This window comes from Callospermophilus lateralis, chromosome 11, assembly GCF_048772815.1.
Source record: "Callospermophilus lateralis isolate mCalLat2 chromosome 11, mCalLat2.hap1, whole genome shotgun sequence".
NCBI classification, from domain to species: Eukaryota; Metazoa; Chordata; class Mammalia; order Rodentia; family Sciuridae; genus Callospermophilus; species Callospermophilus lateralis.
In genome coordinates this window covers 82245236-82258568 of record NC_135315.1, presented here as the reverse complement: position 1 = coordinate 82258568, position 13333 = coordinate 82245236, and the positions used below count along the sequence as shown (strand labels likewise).

Sequence of the window (13333 nt, the reverse complement as noted above, 5' to 3'; positions counted from 1 at the left end):
GAGTATAAATTTAGGAGACAGTCATATGTGCCCAGCCATTCCTGCTGGAGGTAAATTATTTGAATTGGCAGCAATTTTCTGGGGAATGCAATAAGCAGGGTCAACTTCCTGAGAGCTCTGATGTTCTTACTGCAGCTGTGAAAGTTGGGGCCACTCTGCCCTCTTCCTTAACCAAGGTCTCAACCCCCTCATTTGAGGCAGGCCACCGAGGAGTATGGTTCTCTATTTATTTGTCTAAGTCTTGTAGTCCTGATGTATCCAGTGCAGAAACCCCCCCTAACCCATAGGAATTCATGTGTTTTGACTTTTCAGTTGCAGCAGGAAGTCAAAGACTGGAGTGCATCACACGCTGAGCTCAGTGAACAAATCAAATCATTTGAGAAGTTCCAGAAAGATTTACTTGTAGCTCTTAATCACAAAGATGATACTATTAATGTAAGTTTATACTCCAAATACATGTTTCATCTCATGAATTCTCCTGAAATCTTCTGAATTAAAATCGAGAGTCTTCCAACCTTTTGCTTCTTTTCTAGGCTTTGACTAATTATATCACACAGTTGAATCGGTTACAATGTGAATCTGAATCTGAGGATCAAAATAGAGAAGATGAGTCAGATGAATTAACCAACAGAGAGGTAGCAGGTAAGATCAGTCTCAGGGAGGTTGAATCCTTTTTTTGCTTTCTTGTCTTTAATTAAGTATTTATACAGATGCCACTTTTCAGCTGGCTGATTTTCTTCTTAAGCTTCAGGGTTGTAGACACATATCACTGGATCTATAGATATGTCTGTTGCATTGGCAGAGGTGGGTTGCTGGGGTATAATGTAGCAATAGGCATGTGAAGAACACTGACTTTTTCTATCCCATTGAAAACCAGTAAGTACACTGCAGCTACAATAGTCACATCCTATACAATACTTAGAGTATTGAACATTGTACAGTAAGAGAAATTTATTTCTTAACTTATGCAGATGATAGTTGATTTTGATACTCATCATCTCTATGGCTCTGTGGTTTTAAGGTCCACAGTCAGTCTTAAGAGTCCGGAGGTAGTTGGAACCATAAACTAAGGCTGTGAGAACAGAGGCTAGAGACTATCAGAAAGCTAGAGAGAGGGAGTGTAACAGTGTTTACTGATGAGGAAAATATTTCCACATGTTTTCTCCCAAGTTGGATATTGCTTACATAGCAAGTATTTCAAACCACACCTGGTAGTAGATTCAGGGAGAAAATAGAGGATTGAATCTTTCTAAATAAGACACTTACTTGCCCAGGTGAAGATAGATCTGAGAGAGAAGAAAAGATTTTATCTTACAAGAATAGCATAGATAACATTTTAGTTGTGCAAACTAGAAATTCACCTTATTTTTTGTTTTTAAGACATACACAGTACTTTTATTTATTTTTATGCTGAGGATCAAACTCATTGCCTCACACATGCTAGGTGAGCACTCTACCACTGAGCCACAACCCCAGCCTGAAATTCATCTCTCTCTCTCTTTTTTTTTTTTTTAAATCTAAGCTTGCAATTCTCTTAAAAGTCATTAGTCTAATCAGTTTAGTTATTTAATTGATTTTTTTTCTTCTGGTGTTTGAACACAATCATTATTTAGTTTGGGGAAGTTAGGAGAATATAGAGTTAAAAGTAAGGAAAGAAAAAGCTAAAGTCTTTTGTTTTTTAGGTGATCGGAATGAGAAGATCAAAGATCAAATTAAGCAGATGATGGATGTCTCTCAGGTATAGTTCTTTGTAAGAGTCCCATAGTGCCTGTGAATTCTTCCTGTGCCTCACTTTTAAGAATACCTCTCTTTTCTGCAATTTTTAGACACAAACTACAATATCAGTAGTTGAAGAGGATCTAAAACTTTTACAACTTAAGCTAAGAGCCTCGATGTCCACAAAATGTAATCTAGAAGGTGGGTTCTTCTTGAGAAGAAATTGCCATGTTGGAAAGACTTAAAATTTTATTGCAAAGATAAAGAATGGCTTCTTGCTTTCATGCTTCTTACTTTTCTTGGCACTACTCCCTCAAACAAGTTCTTAAGTCCTTGTACACATATAGAGATAAGCTGTTTTATCCTTTACAGACCAAATAAAGAAATTAGAAGGTGACTGCAATTCACTACAGTCTTCTAAAGTTGGACTAGAAGAGGAATGCAAAACTCTAAGGCAGAAAATGGAGATTTTAAATGAACTCTACCAGAAAAATGAGATGGCACTACAAAAGTAAGATTTCCATTGTTTGTTATTGTTATCAATGTGTGAACTAATAGATAATTTTATCTTTTCTTAAGATTATTTACAATTTCTTCTAGTTGTTATAAGTAGAGATTTGTCTTTTTTCCTTTGTGTTTTGTTTTCTATAAGTTGCATTTTTCTTTCCATCGTCAGTCTTAAGAGTCCTGAGGTAGTTGGAACCATAAACTAAGGCTGTGAGGACATCATAATCAATTGTCAAATTCATATGAAGGCAGGAAGTGCTAAAAAGGTATTAACATTCACTGTGGAAATACCTCTCAAAGTTCTAGACCCTTTCTATGATCCCCCTATTTATTTTAATTACCTTTCATTGTGATCAGTTATGTAATTCTAATGTTTTGAACTTGTATCTCTAACTCTGGACCTTTAAAAATACTGAGTGATTTGGAATGACATGTTTTAGTAGAATAAAAACTTCAAAAAGGAATAATATTTACTTATTGATGGTACAAGTTTTGGACTTGAATATCTCAGATGTTCACACAAAATTGAACTGTGGCAAGGACCTTAGGAGTTATGATTACAGAAGTACTTGTTTGGAGTAAATATTTATGTATTAATCTTCTTAGTGTGGAGGTAGTTATTTTTTGAAAGTTCATTTGAAGTTTTTAATCCACAAAAATACTTGAATTCTCTAAAAATAGGTTGTGTCAGATTTTATTTGTTTGCACCTGATTTTACTCTTCGGCATATATATATCTTGTAAAGCAAAGACAGACCTTCTTACAGACCTAACTATTTTTAGGTATTTTGACTTCTGTTGCCTAATTAATGCATTAAATATTGAAACCTTTCCATTAACTTTTCTAAAATTCTGTGATCTCCAAGTGACCTTTTTAGAATCTCAAATTTTTGTTCAGGCCAGTTCTAAATTCCTGGCCTGTTTCAAAGAAACATTTCTCATTTTATCACTTTTTTATTTAAAGAACACTTGTTTTCTCTGTCCCTACTAGTAATCTGAATGACCTAAATGGCAATTAATTTTCTTTGTAATGCAATTAAATTGTAGCACTATTTTTCTCAACTCCTCCAAAATTCATTCAGTCATCATCTGTGGTTTGTACTCTTTTTACTCATCCCCAGGTACTATGTCAGTTCATGCCTCTGTCATCTTTTCTGTTTCTAACCTAGATCATCTGTCTTCATTCTCCATTTTTTTTATATTTGTATATAACTTATTTCAAATTCTTAGTAGTTTTCTCTAAAGCCGCTTGAGTGGACTTTCTAAAATATAAGTCTGTCCATGTCAATATGTGCCTGTGTTTTATGAAGAATTTGCTTTCTATTTGATGACCTGTTCTTTTTTTCTTCCTTGTATCTTTTTAATAGTTTATATATTTTTAATTATTGTCCTCATCCCCTGTGTATGCTTGATATAATCATAAATTATAATGGAATTATAATTATATAATTATAATTTTATTCATCTTCTCATAATTTAAAGGCCATGGTATATATTCTGGATTTAATAAAAACCTGACTTAGATTAATAGGTTTATTATTATTTTTTATGGGCTTTAAGTAGCTCCTGAATCAGATAACTGTTGTGGCATTATATGTTAGTACTTCATATACTGTGAACTCCACAAGACATTCATTCAATTTATACACATATTTAAAGTTTCTGTAGTTCTGCATTCTACACTGTTGGTTTCTTATTTGAAATTATTTTCATTCTATTTGAACATTGTCCTTTAATGATAGATTTGATTAGTGTATCAAAGGTAGTACAAGGATAAACAGAGAATAGTATTTTATCCACTAAACATTGCTACCTTTATAATCCGTATTAGGTTGACATGAACTTCATGATTAGAGTTAAAACCAGTTTCCATTTTTAAAGGATCTTTCTTTTGGCTACTGAATTTTGACTGTTACTTAGTTTTAGCAATTTAAAAATATCCAATTAATTACCCGTCTGTTTTAAATTTTTTCTTTAAGGAGTCCATTATCATTGTTGTTTAGTCTTATCCCTCCCCTAGTTTCTGTAGTCTTTTCTCTGTTTTTTTAACAGTTGTATTGGGAAGTGCCTAGGTGTAGTTTTCCCCACCCCACCCACTTTTCCTCTTGCAGTTATGTTGCTTGGGACCATTAAACACTTCTTGAATTTTTGAGTCTTTTTCTAAATGTTGATTTTACCTCATTCTCTCTTCTGATTATAATAATGCATATTAGAATTTGATTTCCCCTGCCTCCTACATTCTGGATTTACTTCTTCTGGATATTTTCTTCTGACCTGTCTTAAAAGTGGTAGGATTTATTTTACTCCCCAAATCTGCTGCTAAAATCATTCATTGAGTTTAGGATTTTAAAAAATTCAGGGTTTAAAATATTATTTTAGTTGTAGATGGACACAATATTTTATTTTTTATAGGATTTTTTAAGAGAGAGAGAAAGAGAATTTTAATATTTATTTTTTAGTTTTTGGCAGACACAACATCTTTGTTTGCATGGGGTGCTGAGGATTGAACCCGGGCCGCACGCATGCCAGGCGAGCATGCTACCGCTTGAGCCACATCCCCAGCCCGACACAATATTTTATTTATTTTATGTGGTGTTGAGGACTGATCCCAGTGCCCCACACATGTGGGGCCCATGCTTCACCACTGAGCCACAACCCCAGTCCTATTTCAGTACTACAGCTCAAACCCAGGACCTTGAGCCATGTGCTCTACTATTGAGCTACCTCTCCAGACTCCTTGCTCTTTCTCATAAGGGACTAGGGTCTTACTGCTTTCCAAGCTAACTTTAATCTCATAATTCTGCCTCTGCCTCCTGAGTATCTTCGACTGTAGAAAGGTCACCACACCCAACTATTTCTTGGTGTTATAGTTTCTAATCCTTTCACAAAATTCATAATCTTTTTTTTTTCCTCTTTAGTGGTGCTGGGGTTTGAACCCAGAGCCTTGTGCATGCAAGGCAGCACTCTACCAACTAAACTGTATTCCCAGCCCTGAAATTCATAATCTTGACTTTACTTTTTTGACTATATAAAGCACAGTGATTTTAAAACATGTGCAGATAACCCCATTAGCTGGTTTCCTTTTCTGTGGGATTTTTTCTCACAGAATTTTGTCTTATGGAGTGCCTAGTCAGTTTTGATTGGCCAACATTGTTGTGATAATTATAGATGAAATTTGAGGACTAAGACGAATTTATCTTCTTATAGAAAAGTGTTGAGGTTACTTGAGTAAGATTGTCACTTTAAACTTAGTCAGCAATTAAGATAATTCAAAAATGACTTGTCTTTTCAATGTTTCAGTATTGTTCCTTTTGGATTTTTTGCCTATTCATCACTTAAGTGTGCAGTACTTTCTAATCTAAACTCAAAGACTAGGGCTTTTATTAAGGGTCCCTTTATTGGTAGCCTCTTTTTTCCTCTAAGCCCAGGAATTTAATGAAGGCTTGGTTCAGACTCATATCTTTGTGTTATCTTTAATAGGAGAAAAGTACCTTAAAGTGCCAGCCTTACTTGTAATTCTGAGATTCCTTTTTCTAATGGATCTTGGCCACATACATATATCTTCACTGACTTTTTAGCTTGGATACCTTCAAACACAATTTTATATTCTTATAAAGATGTTTTGATTGTTCTTAGTGCTCTCAGACTAACTCTTTGATAATTGGAAACAAAATTCTCTCTGTTCTTCAAGATTCAGTTTTCTCCATATTCCTTCTTAAGCCAGTGGGGAAAATTATTATATTCCTTTAGGCATCATTTATACCTGAAACAGTGAGTTCTTTTATTCTTTAGCATCTTACAAGGTAACTAGTATATTATAGCCACTCATAAAATACTTGCTGAAGAATTAAATGAGAAGCTATATAAGAATATATAATCCCCTTTTTCTATTTGGTATCAGTAATCCTTTTTTTACTGTAGTTCTTCTGATTTATGGAAATTAAGTTTCAAGTTAATTATCTTTTGAATTGGAACTATGGCTAAAGTAGTACAAGGATAGCAGAAAATAGTATTTTTTAAATCATTAACTGTGGCTACCTTTGTGTCAGTAGATGAACATCTTGAGTTTCATGATCAGAGTTAAAACTTGTCAGTAGATAATACTCTGATAGTGGGTCAGTTTGGCTTCTTTTTCTGGGTGATAGACATTATCAAAACTCAGATTTGTCTTTTTGCTTAATTTACAATTCTAAAGTGTGAAAAATGTTCTGTGGTTAATTGCATAGCTAAAAGACATATTCTAGAAGATTTTTTCTTTGACTGACTATATGTTTATTATGGTACCAGTCTTGGATTGAGAAAAGAGTTCCTCCATGACAAAGATATACTTAGTGCCCTACCCATGGAAGAAACGAGAAAAGAATTATCCCCTGCTTTATCCTAATATGTTTAATTATGTTAGGTTGATCAGTCCTGATCTTCCACATTGAAGTAAAGTGAGTTTTTATTATCTTACACACAGGAGACTTGCCCTTGGGGTACATGTTATTTTCACATTTATTTTATTTACTGGTAAGTAGAGAATTAAGAGGAGAAGTTAGAAAATGTAAGTGATTTGCCAGAGTTTGATTTATGAAATTGCAGGTTTGAATTCCCATTTTATGTGCCTAAGCATTTTATAGAATTGTGGGAAGTGATATTCACAAAGAGAAACTTTTGATTTGATAACTGGCTTTATTTTAGGAAACTGAGTCAAGAAGAATGTGAGAGACTAGAAAAAGAGCAGCAGCTGTCAGCTGCAGATGAAAAGGTGGTTTCCGCTGTACAGGAAGTTAAAAATTACAAGTGAGTTCAGTTTCTAAATGAGGGTGTCAATGTCTAATGAATTAGTGTTAGCTTTCTTTTTAATCTTTTTTTACATAATGTAGATAGAAGAAAATAGCATGGAAGTATAATAACGAGAGGATATGAACACATTCAATTCACACAGGAGAAAAAATAAATTTCAACTTAACAAATAAAAAATGTTAACAAAAATTTACTTGTACCCAATGGGCAAGACCATAGGGAACTTGGTCAATGCAAACAGTTCTGGGGGTTTTGTATGTTGTAGTAATTCTTAAGAAATCAGTTTGCTGTGTGTTATATCAAGACCCACAAAAGTGTGGCATTTGATAGACCTTGGAAATCTTCTATGGATATAATTTGAAAAAAAGAAAAAAAAAGTTTTAAGGAGGAAGGTATTTCTAGCAGAATTACTTGAGAACACACTGATGAGCAGTTAAGGAAATTATAATTTATCAATTCAGAATCTCTAGCAATTAAATGATAAAGAAGTTATTAGTATTAGGTTTTTATTTATTTATTTATTTATTTATTTATTTATTTATTTATTTATTTATTTTTGGTGCTTTACTACTAAGCTACATCCTTAGACCTTTTTTTTTTTACTTTGAGACAGGGTCTCAGTTGCATAGGTTCCCACTTAATTGCTGAGACTGACCTCGAACTTGTGATCCTCCAGCCTCAGCTTCCCAATCTGGCATGGGATTACTGGCATGTGGCATTGCACCTGGTCTATAGTATTAGTTTTGATCACACTGGATTCATATAACTATAGAAATGTTTTTCTTATGTATGATAAAAGTCTTTAAAAAGTATAGCTGATGGAATAAAGAGAAAATGGTCAGAATGTTTCAAATTTTATTCAATTGTTGTAATTCTTAGGCGGAGAATTGAAGAGATGGAAGAAGAATTACAGAAAACCGAGCACTCATTTAAAAACCAGGTAGTAATTAATACTGTCCTGTAGTTGCAGAATTCTTTGATATCTAATACAGACAATTATAGGCTATTATAATGAGTCCCTAAAAACATTTTTTTAATGTGTTGTCTTTTTCAGATTGCTATGCATGAGAAGAAAGCTCATGATAATTGGGTAAGATTTTTTTCCCCCTCTTCTTTATTTTTTGCATAGCCTACCGCAACTGAATTTGAATATTTTCTCTTTAATAGCTCAAAGCTCATTCTGCAGAAAGAGCTATAGCTGAAGAGAAAAGGGAAGTTGCTAATTTGAGACAGAAGTATGTGATTTTTGTGTCTTACTGTATGTTTTATAGTGTTTTAAGGTTATGCTAGATATTATTTAGGATTGCTGTTTCATAATTCAGCCCATTCTTTCTCAATATTCAAGACTACTGGAAATGACCCAAAAGATGGCAATGTGGCAAGATGAACCTGTGATTGTAAAACCAATGCCGGGGAGACCAAATTTACAAAATCCTCCTCGGAGAGGTAGGGGGCACTTTGTAAAAGGAGCTATTTTATTTCTTGGTGCAGAATGTATGTAAATTACTTTTTATTTCTGTGTGTAATGGTTATGAAATAATCTGAATGATTTGCTAAAGCGGGAGGTGTGGGGGTTGGTGTCAGGGAGAAGGCTGACTTAAAGTAGTAACACGACATTGTTGTCTTTAGGTCCACTGAGCCATAATGGCTCTTTTGGTCTATCCCCCGTGAGTGGTGGAGAATGTTCCCCTCCACTGACAGCAGAGCCAGCTGGGAGACCTCCTTCTGCTACTCTTAATCAAAGAGATATGCCTAGAAATGGATTTGGTGAGCATTCGCATGTTGCTTTATAGTAAACTGCTTCAAGGTTTTGTTTTTTTTTCCCTTTTGAATATTCTAATGAAAACATAGAATTTGGGCCTGTACAATATATAGAAGATAATTTCTTACTTTATCTTAGTGAATGTTTTCTGTAAAATCTGTTCTAGAATAGAAAACATTTTTTTTTCCTGGAGGTCCCTGTATTGTTTTTTTCTTTTAAATTTTACACTGTGAAGTGTAAACCTTTATCTTTAAATTAAATCTCTATGGTGTTCCTTTCCCAAATATTATAAAAGTAGCCTTAAACTTTATGTATCATACATATTTCCAATATGAAATACTGAGTCTTATTTCCAATTCTAAATAGGATTGTAGTCTTGGTAAGATTGGAAGTCAGGTTATATAGACTAAAGAAAAGCCAACCTACACATACTTCAAGTCTATAGCTTAAAGCTTAGGACCAGTATATATTAATTTGCTATTCTATCAACCCAAGGGAGTTCTTTATTTTACTTAAGTCTCTTCATAAATTGTGATTTTTGTATTGGGCAACCCATTTTTTATAAAAAATATTTTTAATTGTAGATGGTGTGGTGCTGAGAATCAAACCCAGTGCCTCACACATGCTAGGCAAACACTCTACAACTGAGCTACGACCACAACCCCTGGGCAACCCATTTTTAATGTTGCTTTCTAGTTATTGTTGAACCCTGACCTGTCCACCAGTGGTTTATTTCTTCTGAAAAATACATACAAGGGCTCTGATCTTTCTTTCCCAAGAGTCAATGGATGGACCTTTACCTCGTACTCAATGGTCTTCTGAGGCATCTGGGAAACCCATTGCCTCCGGTAAAGAGACAAGTAATTTCAAAGAATCTGTAATTGTGGATACAGGATTTTTATTCTTTTCATGTTAGCATAAGTCTGAATCCATTCTTTGATCTCTAACAGACCCAGGATGTGGTCCAGCTCACATGAACAGCAGCTCCAGAAGTTCTTCTCCAGCTAAGGTGACGGATGAGGGCAAGGTAAGTTCTGTAGTTACTGTGAATCACGTGGTCGTGGAGGAACATGTAGCTTTATTACAGTACTTGCTCTTTGCTTTATCCTTCTTTGTGTTCTATTTGTACTATCCCATTTGTTTTTTAAAAAGCAAACTGTTCCCCAAGGACCTGAGACCCACTCAGTTTCTACCATTACTTCTTTGACTGAGCATCCAGTTGGAGTAAGTACTTAGAGGTTGAGAACTGAATTGGGTTTTATTCTGTGCATTTCTGGGAAGGATAGTCAGAGCATGACACTGATCTTGTTTGATTTAAACTGCATGCAATTTTGAGCTTACTTTTCTCCTTAACTTGGAAATGTGGCTTAAGTGTGTACAACTATAATGAACTACAGAATGTGAAAAGTTATCACTCTAACTTTATATGGTGTTTTGTGTTGAATGTTCTAAGGCAAAGTAAATTCATTATAAATTATATAATTCATCATTTTTATTTTTGTTTGGAAGAATGCTATTTAAGAATTCCTCCATTTGAGCAAACCCTATTTTGAGTGATTTGAATTAGATTGGTATCAGATTTTCTGAAAGTGAAATACTGTTTCAGTGCAACAATGATAATCTGAAATGACCTCTTGAGCCAGTCCCAAGCAATGGTCTCATTTGTTCACATAAGTGCATTCTCTTGTAACTGTGTTGCTATTATATCTGGTAGGTCTTCTGCAGCTCTATAATAAAATAAATTTTTAATTGTTTAGTTTCAAACCCACTACTCATAGGAAATGATAAATCAATATCTCAAATGATGTACAGTAAATGAAAGTAAATATTAAAGCCTTGTCTTCCTAATTTGTGTATATAGCATTGTGTTGGAAAATACTTCTCAAGTTCCAGTGTATACATATTCCAGGAACATACATCTCTGGAGCAATCTAAGGGCAGCTTAGATAAGACCCCCAAACCCCTTTGTAGTAGAAGATTTAAAAGAGAGCAAAGACCTGTTGTTAGAGAGGAGTAGAGGTGGGAAAGCATGGCTTGGAGGCAAACCTGGGATTGAGATCCTTTAATATGCAGTGTGGCCGTCAACAAATTATGATAATCCATTTGCTTTTGTTCCCTCTTATTTAAAACAAGACAGTCTACTTAAAGATCTCAGAGGTTGAATAATATATGAAAGACGTACTGAAGATACTCTGAATTGTAGCTATTATTACATGGGTAGAGAATGGATTTTTCATTTTATTCTGTTCATTCTTAATATGGAAGTAATGAGCTACTGTGATGAAAGGGAAGTGACGGGGAGGGGGGAACTCCCTTTGAAATAGGTTGTAGTGAATACAGCATGACATACTGTTCAGAAATCACCTCTGTTAATAACCTCTGCCAGTCCTCTTGCCTTTCCATTTCCTGTGCAGATATAATCAGTAACAAACTGCTCCCTCTTGTGGAATCCTTCTAACTTCTGTAAGCTGTCAGTGGGAATACACAGGAGGGGTGGGTAGAGTTTTGTTGCACTGATGGTGTTCTCTGGACAGGTGCCTGTTTTGGGTTTTATCTTTTTTCGGTGTTGGTACTTTGTCTTAATACATAGGAATTTTAAAACTTTTAACTGCTTTCAAATCTTAAATTGCAGGTTAATATGGCTATGAAAGGGCCCCCTCCTTTCTCAGGGGTACCCTTCATGGGCCCCCCTATGGGACCCCCGATTGGACGGCCTCCACCACCTCCCTTTTGGTATGGACCGCCATTTCAGCTCGGTGGGCCTTTTGGGCCTCGGCCAATTCCTCCACCATTTGGTATGATGATCTGAACAGTAGTGGTTGACTTATAAATCACATTCGTCTTTCATTTCTATTGCTTGCTAAAACAGTTGGTTGCTATCTCAGGTCTTAACAATGAAAGGATACAGCTGAGTACATTTTAACTTTTCCTCCAGTTTTCTGGGACATATGGGACAATACATAATCTTATACTGAGATTGGCAATAGCTATCTCATTGACAAGGATAAAGGGCTATATAGAGAAAAGCCAGAAATATTACTTCTGCAGATGTTTGTTGAAAATATGTTGATATGCACTGCAATAGATGGAAAGGTGGATGAGACACATGCCATAACTTAAAATTTTGTCACAGATATGAAAATCCTATAGCATAAAGTTTGTAATCACCCATAATGGAAGCATAAGCAGTAGGTTATAGAATATAGAAAAGGAAAAGTCAAACCCTCCTTACCTTGAGAAAAGTCAGAGGGAAGTGTTAAAGAGGAGGATTTAACAGTGACCTAATAAATGTTGCTGATTTAATTAGGTGGCTGTTGAAGGCCTTTTCCAGGAGGGCATGCACCTTGATTCTGATGGCATGTGTAAAGTCCATGCTGAAATACTTCATGAATTTTTAATGGATACAGTAATAAATAGTGGGATTTCCTTTTATCAAAATTTCTTTAAGTTCTTATTTCATAATCTATCATCTTGTCATGGTAATATAGTACTTCCAAATATAAATGGAGCTCTTGTGAGATAGAAATAATTCTGCAATTATATAGTAGGGAAAGAAAAAAGATAAGCCTGGAGCTAGGTAGAGCCATGTTTAAATCCTTAATATGTTGCTTCATGGCTGGTTGGCCAGGCTATAACCTAAACTTGTTCCATTTCAGTTTGCCTCATCTGGCAAGTCAGGGTGTTCACCAGTTGATGTTCTAGGCTTGGGAGAAATTAAAGACTATATTAACATACTTGAAATCACCCAAGTTCAGAAATTTCTGGGTATTTACATAACTTCCTTTTTATTTTCCAGGTCCTGATATGCATCCACCAATAGGCTTCAGAGAATATGCACCAGGTGTTCCACCTGGACAACGGGATTTGCCTTTTGACCCTCGTGATTTTTTTCCAGGACCTGCACCATTTAGACCTTTAGGCTCATTTGACCCAAGAGAGTACTTCATTCCTGGTGCCCCATTACCACCTCCAACTCATGGTCCCCCAGACTATGGGCCACCACCTGCTGCAAAAGACTTAATGTCTTCAGGCTTTAAAGATGAGCCTCCAACTACACCCGATTCTCAGAGTAGTGAGGGCTGTTCACAGGCCTTAAAACAGGGCCCATAAAATTAACCTCTGACACTTAGTCAGAAAGTGGACTATGAACTATTCATTGTGTTGAAGGATTATTGGCTTCAAAATATAAAAGTTTTTTTTAAATGGTTTATGTTTTTAGAATGAAGCTGCCTTGGCACAGTATACATTTGGAGCCAAAATATTTTCCCCTTAAATATCTCCCACTTAAACTAGAGTATCCTTCCAACTTTAAAATGTGCAATAAGGAATACCTTTGTTTTAGTTAATGTAGCATATACAATTGCTAAATGATTTAGAATGTCATAATTATGGACATTTCCTGTGGAAATGCTTTAAGAACATGTATTTCCATTACCCTCTTTTTAGTGTATTCCAGTTGATAACAGAGAAATGGTGTTTTATAAGCTTGATTTTTCTCTTTAAATATCTGGTCGCAGAGACTGTTACGCTAAAAATGTTTACTCAAAGATCATAAACTTCA

The 13333-nt window shown here is 35.0% G+C and overlaps 1 protein-coding gene across 1 annotated transcript in view; it reads left to right on the top strand.

Annotated features, from left to right (window-relative positions):
• Positions 1-13093, top strand: part of LOC143410633 (A-kinase anchor protein 9-like) — an 88242-nt gene extending 75149 nt beyond the window's left edge. Inside the window, 11 exon segments of the mRNA XM_077110644.1 lie at positions 313-435; positions 1827-1917; positions 2089-2227; positions 6906-7007; positions 7890-7950; positions 8065-8100; positions 8333-8456; positions 8640-8777; positions 9723-9799; positions 11405-11567; positions 12569-13093. Coding sequence (XP_076966759.1) covers positions 313-435; positions 1827-1917; positions 2089-2227; positions 6906-7007; positions 7890-7950; positions 8065-8100; positions 8333-8456; positions 8640-8777; positions 9723-9799; positions 11405-11567; positions 12569-12882 — 1368 coding nt within the window. The 3' untranslated portion in view covers positions 12883-13093.
• Positions 13094-13333: the final 240 nt, after the last annotated feature.